Source organism: Nanorana parkeri, unplaced genomic scaffold (genome assembly GCF_000935625.1).
Source record: "Nanorana parkeri isolate BGI_ZX_2015 unplaced genomic scaffold, ASM93562v1 scaffold1372, whole genome shotgun sequence".
NCBI classification, from domain to species: Eukaryota; Metazoa; Chordata; class Amphibia; order Anura; family Dicroglossidae; genus Nanorana; species Nanorana parkeri.
In genome coordinates, this window is record NW_017307640.1 from 272,430 (window position 1) to 291,512 (window position 19,083).

General features: G+C 42.9%; 1 protein-coding gene across 1 annotated transcript in view; it reads left to right on the forward strand.

Annotated features, from left to right (window-relative positions):
- Nucleotides 1-19,083, forward strand: part of LOC108797962 (collagen alpha-1(VII) chain-like) — a 168,515-nt gene that overhangs the window by 46,299 nt on the left and 103,133 nt on the right. The window contains exons 12-25 of the mRNA XM_018569650.1: nucleotides 111-257; nucleotides 3,701-3,817; nucleotides 3,934-4,086; nucleotides 5,783-5,902; nucleotides 6,860-7,006; nucleotides 8,240-8,365; nucleotides 9,454-9,600; nucleotides 10,461-10,583; nucleotides 12,521-12,664; nucleotides 13,182-13,316; nucleotides 15,218-15,361; nucleotides 15,785-15,907; nucleotides 16,740-16,886; nucleotides 18,355-18,486. Coding sequence (XP_018425152.1) covers nucleotides 111-257; nucleotides 3,701-3,817; nucleotides 3,934-4,086; nucleotides 5,783-5,902; nucleotides 6,860-7,006; nucleotides 8,240-8,365; nucleotides 9,454-9,600; nucleotides 10,461-10,583; nucleotides 12,521-12,664; nucleotides 13,182-13,316; nucleotides 15,218-15,361; nucleotides 15,785-15,907; nucleotides 16,740-16,886; nucleotides 18,355-18,486 — 1,905 coding nt within the window. The remainder of the gene's footprint in view (nucleotides 1-110; nucleotides 258-3,700; nucleotides 3,818-3,933; nucleotides 4,087-5,782; nucleotides 5,903-6,859; nucleotides 7,007-8,239; nucleotides 8,366-9,453; nucleotides 9,601-10,460; nucleotides 10,584-12,520; nucleotides 12,665-13,181; nucleotides 13,317-15,217; nucleotides 15,362-15,784; nucleotides 15,908-16,739; nucleotides 16,887-18,354; nucleotides 18,487-19,083) is intronic.

Below are 19,083 nucleotides of genomic sequence, written 5' to 3' on the forward strand. Positions count from 1 at the left end.
CCCCTCTTTCTCCCTACCATTCTTCCTAACTCTGTCCTCCCTCTACCCCCTTACTCTCTCCACCTGTTTCTTGGTCTTGCTAATTCTTTATTTTTTCTGTATTTCTTCAGGGGATGACACAAAAGACTTTGATGTCGGTCCATCTATTGAGACTTACTTCATCCAGAACCTCGAGCCCAGCACCGATTACACCGTGTCCGTCAGTCCACTTTTTGGGGCCACAGAGGGGCCAGCGACATCTAATAGGGTGAAAACAGGTAGCATTCAAATGTAACAAATAATTATTAGAGAATTTAAAGGTTCGGCTTTATATATTCTTTGTGGTTCCTCCATATTGTGAATACATCGAACCTGTGATATTCTCATAAGATCCAGAGCAGGGGGTGGGCCTGACAACATCAAGGGAGATCTCACCTTTAGACTCCCATAGAAAGATAAGAAGCCAGCCCAGTGATATATATATATCGAATTAAAAAGAAAATCTGAACTTTTTTTAAGGCATTTAAAAAAAATTATTTTCCCTGACTCTCCTACAACCAGATGACAATTTTAGATTTTAGAGGATGATGGGCAGCACAGTGTTGTAGTGGTTAGTGCTTCTGCCTTGCAACACTGGGGGTCCCCAGTTCAAATCCCAGCCAGGTTACTGTCTGTAAGGAGTTTGCATGTTCTCCCTGTGCTTGTTTGGGTTTCCTCCAGGTACTCCGGTTTCCTCCCACACTTCAAAGACATGCTGGAAGGTTATTTGGCTCCTGTCTAAATTGGCCCTTGTATATGAGATAGATACCTTAGATTGTAAGCTCCTTGGGGGCAGGGACTGATATGAATGTGTGTTGTGTAAATTGTCAGCACTATATAAATGCCTATAATAAAAAAAAAAAATTACTGTAGCAACACCTGCTGGTAATCTGGTATGCCACTTCTACAAGTAAACTGAATGGCATTCTACAAATGCATCAAGCTGAGATCCTGGTGTCATATTTGCCAAATTGTTATACTAATAGATCACCTGGAACTGTTAGGACCTGTGTCGACGGGCTTTTGTTCACTTCAAACAGGTGTGGCATTCCCTTACAATTCTATACTAACTCTATACTACCCTCGGGTTTATTCATATTTAATAATGAAATCATCTCTCATCCCTTTTCTTTTTAAACCTTCAACCCTTTTGTTGTAAGTGAGAGTTCCCATCCCTTATTATTAAAGGGTCGGATCATTTAAAAAAAAAAAATGACATCTCAGTTGTTGGATGCTGGATAGGTAAAGGGACCCTGTCACATTATGAAACTTTTTAATCAAAAGAGTGCACATATAGAAAAGAGTGCACGTATACTTACCTTTCCTGTTGTCCATGCCATTCAACACTGCTCTATTGAGGAGTGTCACTCTCCTGGGTCCCCTACAGCCCCCACTGGTTCTTCTTGATGAGGTCCATTTTACTGATGTATCCAGCTGTATCCAGGAACCAGTGAGAGCTGTGGGGGACCCAGGAGCTTAACACTTCCGGAAGTGTTGGCTTCCTAGCTGACTTTGGGAGACCATTTCTCTGCAATAGAGAAGTGTTGAGCAGTGTCAGAAGCAGGAAAGGTATATACAATGAATAATAGTTGTTTTTTTTAAGTGAAAGGGTCTCTTTAAGTCCATGGGCAGTTTCTTCTATCCATAGGGACTCCCATTCAATATTAACCTTTAGTTCTATAGGGATTCTTTAGTTGAGATGTCTGAGTATCCGGACCTGCACACCTGTTGTAGCCTCTGTAACGGTTTTCCACCATTCATGCTGGATTTTTTATTGGTTTTATATCATGGAGAATGTAACAGGAGGAGCTGGAACACACAAGATGGGCAGAAACACCAAAAACTCCCTTGTGGACAGGAACAGCAGTCGGTTGAATGGACCACAAGCTTGAATGTGATTTATTTTTTGATTCTCTGTTCGTTTCCAAAATATATGACCTCTACGTGACCGTTTCCATTGTTGGTCTTCCTTTCAAGACTCCTGGTGGTAATGCTTGGATGGTTGCAGGCTAAAGATTTAATGAAGGGGAACAAATCTTTTCTTTACCTCTATTATCTCCTTGGCTGCATGTTCTCACTCAGGAGAGGCCAGATTTAAAATAGGCAATAATAATTAGATTGCTGGAACTTTTGTTATGCTACAAGGCCAGTGTTAAAGAGGAAAGTGTGCAACGGCAACCATCACACAACTGAGCTGAGTTTTAAAAACAAATCTGAAGGATTTTTAAAGGAAGTTCTGGGGAGAGAAATATGGAAGATTTCATTATTGACATATTATTTGAGGTGTTGGCTCCAGGGTTGTCATTCAGACCTTGGCTTCCCCATCTTGAGACGTGAACTAAATATGCAGGCCAATAATTTTCAGAACTCACTGGCATTAATGCATGTTTCAGAATCGGGATCGCCCGGAACTAGCAGCTCTGTTAGGACCTGTGTGGACGGCTTTTTTCCCCCTTCAAGCATGTTTGGCATTCCCTTACAATTCTATAGGAATGCAAAACCTACTTGAAGCAGGTGAATTGCAGGTCAGTAGGTCAACTGAAGGTTAGAAGGAGGTCAATTGCAGGTCAGAAGGTCAACTAATTGTCAGAAGGAGGTCAATTACAGGTCAGAAGGTCAACTGAGTGTCAGAAGGAGGTCAATTGCAGGTCAGAAGGAAGTCAACTGCAGGTCAGAAGGAAGTCAACTGCAGGTCATATGCACATGTCAGTAAATTCTGAATGATCTCAGAGGCATCTCACACTGATGTGAAACTGATTCCATCGACACAAGCCCAAAGCCCATTACACAGGCCCCTTAGTACCCATTCAGACTAATGCGTTGAAGCACCTCAACACACTGTACAGTAGTGGGCCACAGATGCTGTGGTGCACTGCATCCAAACAAAAGGGTGGTGTGCAATTTGATTACACTGTGGTGCACTGGTAACCCATTCAGACTGCATACATAAGCCATAAGGGTATGGCTATTAAATACTATCACCAATTATATGTTTGTTTGAAGAAAATGGGAGGGGAGAACACGATAGAGTAGGTAGGCCGCTGGAAAACGAAAGGGTTTGGTGAGCAAATTAAAATTGGTCCAGTCTATTGTGATAGCAATGATGTATCTACAGGTTTCAAATGAACAAAAATATCCTTTATATGTGATAATTATGGGGGAATTAAGTCTTCTCCACTTTTAGCAGTTTAAAGTGAACATGGGCAAGTAGAACTAAGCATGAGGTGCAAAAATGAATGTATAAGCAGAGGTTACTATTAGTAAAGATCCTAGAATGATCAGTAGATCCGGAGATAAGGACAAGTCTTGCAAAGTCTTCACTGTCCCTTCAAAGGTCCATCTAGGTCTTCCAATTGATGAATGGGGCCAGCCATCCCAGTAGATGAGCCTTGGGAGTTAAGAGGTCTCAGAGCCAAGATCTCTAGACCTACTGATTATTCTGACATTGGATTTTAACCGATGGTAATATCTTCTTATACATATTTTCTACATATTTTTACCTTGAATTGGCCAGTAGTTAAATCAGCAAAAATATGCTCTGATTGGGAGTTCTGGTTACTGTACCTTGCCCATCACTCTCCTCCTAAGTACATAAGCCATTCAGTGTCTACGTAAAGCTTTAATAATTTGTGCAACTGCGGGTTTGCCAATACCGTTACTAAACATCTGCATTTTTGCCTAGAATCGGGGATTGTCCAGGAACTGAGAACGTTTGCCAACAGTCCCACTTCAATCCAGGTGACATGGAACCTCATCCCAGAGGCTACCGGCTACAGGCTGGAATGGAGGCAAGCTCGAGGTAAGAGGCACGTATGTTTAGAACCAGTACTAAGATTGGTAAAGTACCAGAGCAGAAGAGTATAAGCATAAGCAAGTCAATAGATATAAGTAGTTAATCATAGACCTGTCTTCTAGGTGGTCCTAAGGCTCCGCAGATTGTGAATCTCCCTACTACCACCAACCAATATGAAATTACCGGGCTGCGGCCAGGAACAGAGTACCGGATAACACTCTTCACCTTGTATGATGGCAGAGAGGTGGCAACGCCAGCAACCACCTATGAAACGGGTGAGTCAAACCAAACTTGACCTTCTACTGCAAAGCAAACCTGTGCTGTAACCAATCGGTGATCTCTGAATGCATTGTTCCAGACTGGAAGCATATCTAGCTATTCCTGGTTTATTAATGCTAGCCACAAACAAATGGAGGTGATCTGTTATGCAGGCACGACGTGACCACTTGGAGGAATGTCTATCAGCAGGGCACCACGTGTATTCACCAGTTTCAGTAGTGTCGTAAAAATGTCGCACTCCCCAGCAATTGTCCCGCCAAAGATAAAGTTCTTTCTGAAGTAAACCTAGGGACATTGCAGGGGATGTCTTTGGTATGACCTCAAGCTCTGTGTATTCTCCTGGGAAAGGCAACGAGCCAGTTACAGGAGAAGGGGGATATGAGTTGTGGGATAACTCTATCAATACACAGCTACTGTGTTGCAAGAGAGTTGTTTACAGTTTGAAACATAATAAATTAAAAATGTATATTTTAAGTGTATAGTCTTTTTTTTTAAGTTTTGGATAAAGTAGAGCCAGTTTATTTTTTGCTGTATCCCACAAAGAAGATTACCCCTTACTTCCTGTCCAACAGCCACTGCAACAGGAAGTGAGATGAAATCTCTACAAAGTAAGAAGAATTCCCCACAACAGTTGTCCCCATTGGAAGTTCTACCCCTTACTTTTTGTTCTGGTGACAACTGTAAACTTTGTGGATTTCCCAGTACTTTCGGCCTTGGGCACAATGGCCTTCAGGACAAATAGAGAGTGTGAATCTCAGCAATGTGGGCACTGACATCAGTAAACGAATGATAGAGGCTCTAACACTTTTATACCCTATCCAAAAATGTTAAAAATTGCTTTAGATATACTTTATTCAGTTGAGATTGAAAAAAAAAAAAATGGATTGTCTACAATTAAATATGTTGTATCAATATTTGAACTCAAATTGGAGTTTTCCCTAAAGCGAACCTTTACCCCCTTTCTCTAAAAACTACATCAGCATTCAGCTCTGCATGTAGATGTGAAATCTTCTTACATTCATAAGTTAAACAAGCATCATTTTATTTTACTTACAATGATTGCTTTCTACTTCCTGGTCCTCTTGGTCATTAGTGATGCAGCCTGTGACCAAGTGTTGCATCCTGGGAAGATTACATCAGCAGCCCATTGCTGGGAAATCTCACGAGATTACATAGATTACACAGTAGGTAAGGTTGAATAAGGACACGAGTCCATCGAGTTCAACCTATGTGGTTGTGTGTGTGTGTGTGTGTGTTTGAGTTAGTAAAATGACCTGTACCTCTGTACAGGTAATCTCAGGGAAATTTTCCTCCCCTGAGATGATGTGCATGGTCACATGTCCTAGTCACATGTGTCAGAGTTCCAGGAAGTAAAGGGAGATATATTAATCTGCCCTTAGTAAAAAATGGCCACTGTGGGAAGAATGGGGAGGAAAAGGAAAATAAGATATGCAAAGAATACAAAGCCGGAAATTATCTAGAAGTATCTGTTTGTAGATTGTCATCACTAAACATTTCTAAAGGTGTGTTTGTTGTTATTTTAAAAATACGCGTAAAGTTCCTCTTTAACCTCTTGCCGTCCGCCCGTAGTAAAAAAACGGACGGACGGCACATCATTATTGTTTTTGTATTCACCTGTTAATAGTTTTGGGTCCTGTCATTTTTAAACATTTCCTGTTTCTTTTAACCAAGGTCCTGTCGGTACGGTTACCAACCTGCGCCTTGTAGATGTCAGCGGCAAAAAAATCCGCTTGGAGTGGACGGCATTGGCGGGCGCTACGGAATACAAGGTGGTGATTCGCAGCGCCGATGGTGAGGACATGTAGTTGGTTTTATGGCGTCCTGGTGAAAATTCTCAGTGCCAGTCTGTAAACAGCTTAGAAACGCAATTGTTTGTTCTGGGAGAACAAATGAAAAGATAATGTATGTCCTACAGTAAGGGGTTCATTTTCACCAGAGCCCCTAGATGGCGCTGACGAGTATAGGAATTTCCTATACTCGTGTGCTAGTGCCCTGCAAACGTAGCCGGGTGGGACTTTGGAATGAACCCATTGATATCTACCTCTAACAGCTGATGTGTAATCTGCTGATATTTTGCTTTCTCTGGTTCCTCCTTTCTACCTCATCAACATGCTAATGAAATGTTTAAATAAAAGCTTTATGTTGGCATTGTATGCCTTATTGTAGCTCCAGTGATGTCATCACTGGGTCTCTGTGCTTCTTCTATGCATTGCAGCTAGATCCTCAATCTCTTTCTATTTTAAAATAGAAAGAGATTGAGGACGCAGAGTCCTCTGCCCATACAGGCAGGGGAGAGCAGCAGGGATTCGAGGATAAGCTGGAGAATGTGCCGCTCCTCTTCTTCCTGCCGAGCCACGACTGTGTTGGCTGCCTGGCGCCCTGTGCTCGCCATGGCAACAGGGGAAAGGGGGCGCAGCCAGGCCGGCCCTGACTACGCCCCCTCTCAGCTGCGCCTGAGGCGAGTGCCTCACTCGCCCCATGGTAGCTACAGCCCTGCTGGCGCCCATCACCAAGATGGCACCGGCAGGTAAGCGTGCGTGACCTCATCATGCGCATGATGTCATGGGCATGTGTGATGACGTCCAATCGGGGTGTCACCGGTGGCTGCTCCAGATGACACCACGCCTCGGGACGCCCCTGCAGTTCCCTAATTGATCATTCACCTTCTTTGCTTTATACGGCTCGAGGTGTCATGGCGCTTGTTCTTCAGTTAGCGACTTATTTGTGTAAAATATGTTGATCTTACAGGATCTTTTGAAAGAGTGAGACGAGTTTCAGGCAACCAAAACACGATTGAACTCAACAGTCTTCAAGAAGGTGCGTCGTATGAGGTGTCTATATCAGCGCTGATCGGTCGAAGGGAGGGCTCGGCTGTTTCCATCACTGTCCAGACAGGTAATTTCAGAAACAAGGTGAAGAAAAGACCTTTGGCCTTTCTTATTTATCATTTTAGGAGCTCAACATAAAGTAAGAAGCTGAAGTGTAATCTGATTATATTTTGTCTTCCCTGGATCCTCCCTCTGCCCTCATCAACATGACAGTTTTAGATAAAAAGTTTTAGATATTTTATTATTTTATTTTAGATCCAGTTATGTCATCGATAGGTCTCTGTGCTTTTCTATATAATGCAGGCAGATCATGGCAGGTGGGAGGGGCCGGCAGGGTGCAAAACATCACTGCACATTGCCTCAAGACTACTCCCAAGAGCCTTCAGCCCTGATACAAGCAGTTGGTCATCTAGAGAGCGGCTCCTTGGCTGCATTCAGTGGTAAATCCAGGGTATGGCACATGTCCTGGGCATGTCTCCCGGCCCGGCTCTTAGCAACCAGTAATGCTTTGGCCGGCGTCCACCCCAGCTCCTGGGTACGGATGACATCACTGGTTGTTAGGAGCTGGGTGGGGCACCAGCCAGAGCGCCCTAGGTTGTAAAAAGCTGGGCGGGGAGATGTATAAAAGCCTTACACACCTCCCCACACGGCTCTTAGCAACCAGTGTAGGCAGGGAAATGTGTATGTGGCCTGGACGCCGACCAGAGCATCCAAGGGTTGTAAAGAGCTGGGCAGGGAGATGTGTATGGTCCTTACACATCTCCCTGCCTAGCTCTTAGCAACCTGGGATGCTCTGACTAGTGTCCTGCCCAACTTCTGTCAACCAGTGACATCACTGGTTGTCAGGATTGGGAGGGATGCCAGGGGTGCATTTTGTTGTAGGTAAACCTCTGGCTGCATCTAGTGTTGGAAATGCTGTGTGAACAGCATTTGACCAGCATATGGCTAGGCAGAAGATTTATAAATAGCCCCCTTTGGGTACCTTCTTTCATGTAACACAGAAAACACTGGCACATGTCAGCGCTCTCCTTATCACATTTCCATTTGTGCATGTGTCTAGATTCTGCATTGAAGTCATGTGCTCTATAGAAACAGCACATTCAGGACTATCGGCATTGGATCAGTTTGGTGTGGAAATCAACATGTTTATTGGGTTTATTTAGCATCATCATGGTCACAGTTTTAAGGCGTTCCTATAAACTGTAGTATTCTTATACTGTTTATGGCTTAGGTATGAAATAATTTGATTGCAGCTTTTCCCCTAAATCCCCAATTATCTTCATTCTGTTCACATGATTAGAAGCAGCGTCGATTGGCGGTGTGACAAACCTTCGTGCCTTGGAAGCAAGAGGACAACGGATCCGCCTGGCCTGGAGAGGAGTCCCTAGAGCCACCGAATACAGAATCCTCATCAGAAACTCCGAAGGTGAGTTCCAAATTTGCTTTCACAACTGCTAAGCTCAAATGAACTGTCCAGAACACACGGGACCATCAATAATCTCATTTTATAATTGGAAGTCCCAAGAGAATCCCAGCAAGCCTTGCTAATCATCAAGTAACCTTCTTGCAACCTCTTTAGTTCTCTTACCTAGTGAGGGATAATGGCCATGCTGTCTATAATTTTGAGTTTCTTTTGTTAAAGTGGCACTAAACTCAGGAGTTAAATCTTAAAAATACAATCAAGTACATTAACTATGAACAACAATGTATCTTATTTGTGTATCACTCGGCTGTAGATCCTCAAATCATCTCTGAATTGGTGCTGATACTGTCCTTCCTTCTGGAGGGGGGCTTTTTGCGTTCCCCATGGTCCCTGTGCGTGTTGTAAAGTAGTCACTCCTCCAAGCTCCCTCCTGTGATGGGCTACAATCTCAATACAAATTAGTAAACTAAATGTAAGATTGTAGTCCAACACAAGAGTGAGCTTGGAGTGGTGACTACTTTACAACACACACAGGGACCATGGGGAACAAAAGTAGCCCCCCTTCAGAAGGAAGGACAGTGTCAGCACCAATTCAGAGATGATTTGAGGATCTACAGCCGAGTGATACACAAATAAGATACATTGTTGTTCATAGTTAAGGTTCTTGAATGTATTTTTAAGATTTAAATCCTGAATTTAGTGTCAGGTCCCATTCACACTTCACATGATTCATAAAAAAGCATATGGAACACTTGCCATGCCTATGGCCAGCTTCAGTCATTCGGCCATCTAAGAGGCAGTAACCATTGTGTAGTACAATAAAATAGGAAACGGAGACTGGGTATATAATGGAGAAACATGGCTGCCCTGTTCATAGAAAATATACCTAAAAACATGAAGATTTGTTACTTCAAACGTATGTCTTATACAGATACATCTAAAAAAATCTAAAAAGACTTTTCAGTCCTTTGAATGTTGGTCCTTGATAATCCCAATATTATCGTCATTGCAGGATGTCTGGAGATGGTTTCTAATGCAGTATAGAAAATCGTGTAATTGGCTTTACCTTTTGTGTTTATGTTTCCTCCTAGATGGGACAGAGAGAAGCCAGGTAATTCCAGGAGATCAGACAACATTCGAGTTGACCGATGTGCAGGAAGGCATCACGTACGTAGTGAGGGTGACCCCAGTGGCGGGAACGAATGAAGGAACGCCTGTGACCATCAACGTCAGAACAGGTGGGGCTTCGTGCCATCTCTACAATTCTTTACTCCAAACTATGAACCTCCGGGTAGACATTCTTACTTCTCTTCCCTTGTTTTTAAGTATGTTCTGTTTTAGATCTTTTGCTCCAATCATACTTCCTCTCTTGTTGTCACCCTGTCTGTCCAAACTGTATATCATGTTAAAAGAATAGTACCCGCAGTTAGTTTTTGGGAAATGTTGGAGAGTTAAACCACCTGGTGGTTTCCCATGGGGATGCGCTGAATTCCAGGGATTGCGCCATTAGAAGGGACTGCTACCATCCCTGCTGGTTTTTTTTAATGTATTTTATATTATGGATGATGTAAAAGGAAGAGAGAGAGCACACAAATGTAGGGGGCATCAACAGATACTCCCCTGGCGGGCAGATCAGAGAATGATGGGAGGGAGATCTCAGTGCTGGCATGTACAAGACACAAAGCCAGGGACTCACTCTTTTTTGGAGGGCCAGACCTTCCTTTAAATTGCTAAGGTTCTATTAAGAAACACATTTTTATGGCCTCAAATAACGGCAAACTGATACTTTAGGCTCCGTGAAAATGTTAGGATTTTGAGGTTGTTTCCATGCTTATTAGGTTCTTTTATGCTTTTTAGGTTTTTGATGCTTGTATCATACAACACATCAGCTTCCTTCCCTGTCATGTCTATTCTCTCTTCATTTCTGTTTTTTTCTATTGGTGTATGTATTGATAAATGTTAATATGAGATTGTTGGACTACATAACCCCATCAATCCATAGAAATTACTAATAATAATACTAAAGCAATAATAATAAAAATTATGGAAATTCATCTCAGGTTTTCCCTACATTTTGTACTTCCTGTGATTACAGCAGAATCAGGCATTGGCGGAGTGGCCAACCTTCGAGTGGCGGAGACTACAGCCAACAGAATCCGCATTGTCTGGACTGGCATAGCGAGAGCTACAGGATACAGGATTAGATGGAGACTAAGTGATGGTAGATCTGATTCTGTGATTACTAACTGAAGTGATCATTTGTGAAAGTCATACATTTTTAGGCACTTTTATTCGTTACATGTGCTGGGCAATTTTAAGGAGATTTCAACCAACACTTGTTTACAAAAAGGACCAGAAAAGATTAATACAACCTACCTCCAATGGCTCCTGTCAACCTCATGAAATAATTTAATGACGGTGTTAGCTTGCTCTAATTTATTTGGTTATTTTTGTGATTGGAAATGCTTTAACATCACCAAGTGTGTGGTAGCACCCCGTGGTAATGTTCAGTCAATGTCAACTACTTCTATCCAGTAGAATATCACCAGATAGTTCAACACTGAGCTATCAATTGACAGCCTTATACAGTTTATTGAACGATTGAATCCAAAAAGGAAGTAAATTATGGCAATGTCTTTGATGGTTCCACTGGGTTCACCTGGGAAGTTTTGATCCCATCTTTTTGTGGTTGAAAAGCAGCATTTTATGTGTACAATTACTTTGCGATTTCAACAAAATAATAAGTCAAAGGTTCAACCATTCTATCGAGTGCTATGGCCTGCTTCAGTCTATAGACTGCGTCTTGACTAAAAAGACTTGTAGCATATAATTCTTCATTGGAATCAGCAGATCACTTCCCGTGACAGTATCTAGGCACCTACTATTTTGTATATTCTTGTGTTTTGGGAAATTACTATGCATTACAAGGCTGATTCCACTGTCAGTACCGTTTGCAGTCTGATAGGTATTATGACTAGATATTATTATACAGGATTTATATAGCGGCAACAGTGTGAGCAGGGCTTTACAATATAAGGAAGACATTACAATCACAATACAATTCAAGACAAGATGGTAAGGAGGGTCCTGCCCCTGAGGGCTTGCAATCTAAAAGGGAGGGGAAAGTGATACATGAGGAGGTAGCTGTGTGGGGAGGAATCGTTTGAGAATATGATGGTTGAGTGGTTAGGTTGAGGTGGGATAGGCTTCCCTGAAGAGATGAGTCTTTAGGGATCGCCTAAAGGCAGTCAAGAGGTGGGAGATAGACAGACAGGTTGGGGTAAAGAGTTCCAGAGGATGGCAGGATGGCAGAGACTCTAGTGAAGTCCTGGAGGCGAGCATGGGAGAAGATGATAAGGGAGCTGGAAAGTAAGAGGTCTTGGGAGGAGCAGAGGGGACAGTTAGGGTGATTCTTTGAGACAGGGCTTGAGATATAGCCGGGGGGCAGAGTTGTGAATGGCTTTGTAAGTGGTTGTTAATATTTTGTATTTTTGTATTTTATCCTTTGGGCGAGTGGAAGCCAGTGGAGGGATTGGCAGAGGGGGGTTGCAGACACTGAGCAGTTGGTTAGGTGAATGAGTCTGGCAGCTGCATTCATGATAGACTGAAGGAAGGGTAGCCAGTGTAGAGGTCGGCCAATGAGGAGGGAGTTGCAATAGTCAAGGCGAGAGAGTGGATGAGTAATTTTGCGGTTTCATTGATGAGGAAGGGGCGTATTTTGCAGATGTTATGAAGGGGAAGGCGGCAGGATTTGGATAGTGTATGGATGTGGGGAAGAAAGGTGAAGTCCGAGTCAAAGATGACATCTAGCACCTTGCATGGGGGGAGGGTTGGATAGTTGTGTTATCAATGTTAAGGGAAATGTTGGGGGAAGGTGCACGGGCGGGAGGAAATATCATGAGCTCAGTTTTTGAAAGATTGAGTTTTAAGAAGTGTTGTGACATCCAGACCGATATGTCAGTATGTAGATTCATAGTAGATGATAGTTCCATAATACACTTGCACATTTGCATTTGGCCTGTAGTTTTTGGAACTGAGGCACTCTTTTTTTAGTAAGCATCCATTTAGTACTATAGGAAAAGGGTTTTCTGATATCGTAGGAAGGTTTGCTGAAAAAATGAATGTGTTAAAGAATGTTTATTTTTGCTTGTACATAAGGTCGTGAGACCATCAGAACCCTCCCTGCGGGGACAACATCATATGACATTGATGGACTGCAGGCAAACAATCTGTATGTCATTGGGGTGACTGCACTGGCTGGTAACACGGAAAGCAGTCCGGTGACCATCACAGCTCGGACAGGTAAGCTGTCTTGTATGGTATGATATTTCTCTCTATTCCTGTTCTGGTGACAACATTGTATGTGCTGTGAAACATTAGAAAGACATTCCATAGACATAGCTGAATTCTGTAGCCTTACATTTGGTTGTATTGTAGCTCAGCTACTATAATGTTGAATTCAATGGCTGGGTTCCAGGTGCTCCTGGATGGAGACTGTATGTTCTCCAGCTATTTAAGATGGTTTATTTCCAGACTATGGAGGATGGGTGGCCTCTGATGCCGATCATGGCTTATTAACACAAGTTACATAACACAGCAACTGGGAATGATAGGAAACGCTGTGAACGTAGCATCCATGATGACCCAGCAAGTTTATCGTCTTCCAAGATAGTCATTTTGTTAAATTATTTCTGTGCTTAGAAATTGTACAGAAATGGCTTTCAGCCATTGACACCTTAGTAGTACCACTCCTTATTGGTAGTGTTAAGAGCTACCGGCTCTTCTCTGTTCCATCTGACACTTTGTTATTTTCATACAGCTTCTGCAGAAGATGACACAGTGGACAAAGTCACCAATCTGAGGTTCCAGAGCCTTACTGATAACACCATACGTGTGGAATGGAGCCCGGTCTCCAGAGCCACAAACTACCGGATTACGTGGAGACGTAGAGATGGTACGTCACTTTTTCTCTGCATTGTGAACGCTGGTTATCATGTGCCAAGTTCACTAAATTTCAGCAGGTAAGGTGTAAGGTATAGTTAGGATCAACCAGGGTTAGATTTGTACTCCATGCCCCCCTAGGCCAACTGTCTTGTAGCACCCCTGGTTAGATTTAAATTTTAGCTGTAACAGGGAAATAAAGCTCACCAAAGATGGAGGTGGAGAACAGAACCTATTTGTGCATTCTACATCAGTACACCTAAAACAAGCTGCTAGAACACCGGGGAAAACTGTCACCAGTTCAGTTTTGGGTGTACAGAGCCAGAGTGGGTGAACTGTAAGTAGATACTAGACTATTTCCCCCATGGGCAGGCTGGGTGGCACTTTAGAACCTTGTATTATTGGCAAACAGGTGTCACTGACAATCAGGAACATGATATGTAGGTGGCCATGTACCACCCCTGGAAGCCCTGCTGGCCTAGGCTATGGCCTATATTAGAAATGTTTAGAAATGTGGCTCTGAAAATAACTTCTTCCTATCGGCCTTCTTTAACTTACAAACCTGGTTAAGCTACAAAACTTGCTGGTGGTGCGCGCCATAAGGGGACAGGGCAGTAGTGCTGGTGGAGAGTGACGCCACTAAGAGCCCGGTGGGGAGATGTGTAAGGGCTTTGCACCTCCCTGCCCAGCTCTTAACCACCTGGGACACTCTTGCCGGCGTCCTGCCAAGCTCCTGACAACCAGTGACGCACTGTTGCGAGGAGCTCGGTGGGACGCTGAGATGTGTATGACCCTTACAGATCTCCCCTCCTGACTCTTAGCAACCTGGGGCGCACTGGCTGGAAAGGGGGCGGCAGGCACACTGCAAACATTGTGCAGCAGAACGGCCACCTCACCTACATTTGAGAAAACTTGGTCCTCCTGGTGGTGTATGGTCTTCCCTATTTAACCTTTTTCCAATCTCGTCCCTCTCATGGGTTTTGTGAGGGACCCTGGCTGGAAGGAGGGGCACGCACCCTCTCTTTTCTTTTTCATTCCTTTTCTCTTTCACTTTCTTTTTCCTCTCTTTCCCTACATCTTTATTTGTTCTCATTTAGTTTACCATATATTGCCTTATTATTATTATTATACAGGATTTATATAGCGCCAACAGTTTGCGCAGTGCTTTACAATATAAGGAAGACATTACAATCACAATGCAATTCAGAACAAGATGGTAAGGAGGGCCCTGCCCGTGAGGGCTTGCAATCTAAAAGGGTGGGGGAGGTGATACATGAGGAGGTAGCTGTGTGGGGATGAATTGTTTGAGAAAGTGATAGTTCAGTGGTTAGGTTGAGGTGTGATAGCCTTATGCTTGCGATGTTGACTCTTTATCTAATAATTATGTTTAAGTATCTGTTGTGATAATTAAGCTCAACGTGCACTTTAACCATGATATGCTTTGTACCCTATTCCACATATTTCAAAACTATACTTTGTTAATTATCAGTTTACATTTCTTGTTCTGATATATAATTCATAAAAAGAGAGTTATATAAAAAAAAATAGAACCCTGATTCATGAGACATTCTATTTACTACATCTACATACCTCGGGTGCCTCTGCGACATCCCACCACCACCTTTGGGTTTTTTCAAAATTCCTACCATATGAGGTGGCTCTTTGCATGTGCCAGGGGATTTGTTAGCTAATAGCCTTTTGAGAAAACAATTGAATATCAGTAACTGCTGCTTTGTCTCATCAGGCTGCACATTTTGGGGAAAGAAGGCAATGTTTAATGTTGTTGATGGAACAGAACATTGGTACTGATCTGTTGACATGGCTGGTGAATGGAAAGGTTCACCAGATCATTGTCACAACATTTTCCTTTGTCTGTAATGATATAACCGTACGATATACGTTTTATCCTCACAGGAGTTGAAGTGTCACGGCTGGTCACCAGGGATGTGACAGCAGTCGATATTACAGATTTAGTGCCCGGGACCGCCTACACTATCTTCGTCTCGACGCTTATAGGCTCAAGAGAGAGCGATGCGCAGTCTCTCACTGCGGAAACTCGTAAGCCAGAATACAATTTATACTACATATTGCATGATATAAAATGTATCAATGTATTATTTTTTTGCTGTCTCTGTCATCTTGGGGTTTATCTCTCCAATTCCTTTCCTGGAGATGCAAACGGAAGTGAGAGAAAATCTCTACAAAGTGAGTGGGGTTCCGTCTAAGACAGTTGTCAGTGGGTCAGGCATCCTCATTTGAAGGTTTTTCCTCACCTCTTGTTCCGGTGGCCACTCTAAAATTGTTTTAGAGGCAATGATTATGAGAATAATTAGGTAAATTATCCCATAGGTACACAGACAGCAATAAAAACGTATCAGGGGTTTTAATGCTTCTCTACTCCATAAATTGTCCTACATAAATACTTTTGGCAACCCGTCTTGTTTATGTTCCATTCATATTGTTCATTTTCTATCTCCTTAGGACAACAGGAAGTCGGCGCTGTCACAAGCCTTCGAGTCTTCGAGAGCCAGAATACCATACGGGTGACGTGGGTTGGTGTTCAGGGAGCCACAGCATACAGGGTTTTATGGAGCCCCGAGGATGGTATAAATACTCTACCTATTTTATATAGCGTTTATCAATTCAGCTCTCACACCTGTACACCCCCTGTGGACCACTGCATGTCTTCTGCTGCTATCGATCTGTGTATTCAGAAATAAATATGCACTTTTTGTAGTTGTCCATGACTCAAAGAGAGCAGAATATTTCTAATGAACAGAGGTTGAAACTCTTCCTTGCGTTAGGCAAAACATTTTTTCCCCACTTTTAAATGCAGAACTCCAGTTCTTGTGCCATCCTCAAAGCCTTCAAACCCCTCCCGCCCCATACGTAAAACATTTTTCATAATGCGTATTGTACTTGAAATTTAGGTATCTTCCAGCTGGTCACATCATGAGAAAGGTCCTTCCTCTCCTCCTCCAGCATTGTGGTGGTCAGTCCTTAATGCCTACTAGAATATAATTATATAGTAGTCTTGCCATGCCATGTCGGTGCCATTGTCCAGGACACCGTAGGCTCACAGAAAGTGGGTTGAGTGTCATTCAAGCCAAACGAGGACTGATGGCCAGCAGTCTCGGTGGGTTCAGAGGACAGCGCTGGATAGCGTGGAGCAGGGATATGCTAACTCCAACCATGCAGTTGTGGTGCAACTACAAATCCCATTAGGCATTGCAAGAAACTGATAGCCCCAAGCATGACCCCCCAGAGGCAGATGCAGCTGGGGGTCTGGAGTTTGCCCACCCCTCATGTATAGGGTGAGAAGTGCTTATAAACCTTTTTTAAATGGGGAGGACCAAAGGTAATTTCAGAAAACAAATATTGATGGAGAAGTCACTGCATATCTCAATACTGAAATGCCTGCCTGTTGCATCACTAGGTGGTCCGGAGCAATCCAGAGAGGTCCCAGGAAGCACCAGTTCCTTTGAGCTGGTCAACCTGACCGCAGGTTTGCGATATACTGTGCAAGTCATAGCACTGGTGGGCAACCGGGAGGGACAACCAGTCAGCACAAGTGTCACAACACGTAAGTACCCTTGCCACCTTTGAGAAAACTGTATAAGAAAAGCAGAAACTCCATGATTTCCCTAATTCCATCTCAGAAACTCCACAATTTTCCAAATCCCATTTCAGAAACTCCATGATTTCCCAGATCCCATCTCAGAAACACCATGATTTCCCAAATCCCATCTCAGAAACTCCATGATTTCCCAAATCCCATCTCAGAAACACCATGATTTCCCAAATCCCATCTCAGAAAAGCCATGATTTAACAAATCCTATCTCAGAACTTCCATGATTTCCTTAATCCCATCTCAGAAACTCCATGATTTTCCTAATCCCATCTTGGAAACTCCATGATTTCCCTAATTCCATCTCAGAAACCCCATGATTTCCCAAATCCCACCTCAGAAGCTCCATGATTTTCCAAATCCCATTTCAGAAACTTCATGATTTAACAAATCCCATCTCAGAAACGCCATGATTTTCTAAATCCCAGCTCAGAAACCCCATGATTTCCCAAATCCCATCTCAGAAACTCCATCATTTCCTAAATCCCATCTCAGAAAAGCCACGATTTCCCAAATCCCATCTCAGAAACTCCATGATTTCCTAAATCCCATCTCAGAAACCCCATGATTTCCCAAATCCCATCTCAGAAACTCCATGATTTCCTAAATCCCATCTCAGAAAACCCATGATTTCCCAAATCCCATCTCAGAAACTTCATGATTTCCCAAATCCCATCTAAGAAACCCCATGATTTCCCAAATCCCAGCTCAGAAACCCCATGATTTCCCAAATCCCATCTCAGAAACTCCATCATTTCCTAAATCCCATCTCAGAAAAGCCACGATTTCCCAAATCCCATCTCAGAAACTCCATGATTTCCTAAATCCCATCTCAGAAACCCCATGATTTCCCAAATCCCATCTCAGAAACTCCATGATTTCCTAAATCCCATCTCAGAAACCCCATGATTTCCCAAATCCCATCTCAAAAACGTATGATTTCCTAAATCCCATCTCAGAAACCCCATGATTTCCAAAATCCCATGTCAGAAACTCCCCCCATCTCAGAAAAGCCATGATTTCCCAAATCCCACCTCAAAAACGTATGATTTCCTAAATCCCATCTCAGAAACCCCATGATTTCCAAAATCCCATCTCAGAAACTCCATGATTTCCTAAACCCCATCTCAGAAAAGCCATGATTTCCCAAATCCCACCTCAAAAACGTATGATTTCCTAAATCCCATCTCAGAAACCCCATGATTTCCAAAATCCCATGTCAGAAACTCCATGATTTCCTAAATCCCATCCCAGAAAAGCCATTATTTCCCAAATCCCATCTCAGAAACCCCATGATTTCCCAAATCCCATCTCAGAAACCCCATGATTTCCCAAATCCCATCTCAGAAAAGCCATGATTTCCCAAACTATTAGGAAATGTCTCCCCTTTAACATTTTGCTTGTGTCTTCTTCCCTGGTCAGCGGACATCCCGGTTGCTGTAAATCCCGTCAGAGATCTCCGGGTGATAGACATATCACGCCAGCGGGTTAGGCTGACATGGTCGGTGGTTTCTGGAAGTTCCGGCTACCGGATTTATTGGCGACAGGTGGATGGTGAGGACATTTTTCTCTACCGTTTTAGAAACTTTGAACAAAAGCTTTTCAATGACAGAACTATTTAAATCTTGAAAGACTTCCTATTAACAATCTCAGTTTAGGAAGATGGCAGAATATCTGATCTCCAAAACCTAGGATTGTTTGTTTTCAGTGTCTGCCCTGCTTTAAAGTGTTTTCCACTTTTGCAACCAAATTGGGATAACACCTACTTTATATGTTACATGTTCCCATTCTCATAGCATAACTTAACATTATATATTTAACCCCTTCATGACTGAGGCCCTTTTTTCAATTTTTGCACCCATGTTATATTCCACATTTTAGGCCTGAAAATGATTGCCTTTATCCTTGCAAAAAAAATCTTCCCCCTTCTATGTGAACTTAAGGAGGGGACTGGGAAGTCAATGTGTACCATAATTACTGTGCTGGCAGATCTTCATTATCCTCATTACATGTGCACACTGTCTGTCCTAACAAAGGGTTAAAGGAGAACTATGAGGTGGGTGATTTTCTCTCATCCACATAGTTCGAGCCGACGTGTGACAATGAGACTGTCACACGTCGGCTCAATAGATCGGGAAGTGAGCAAACTCA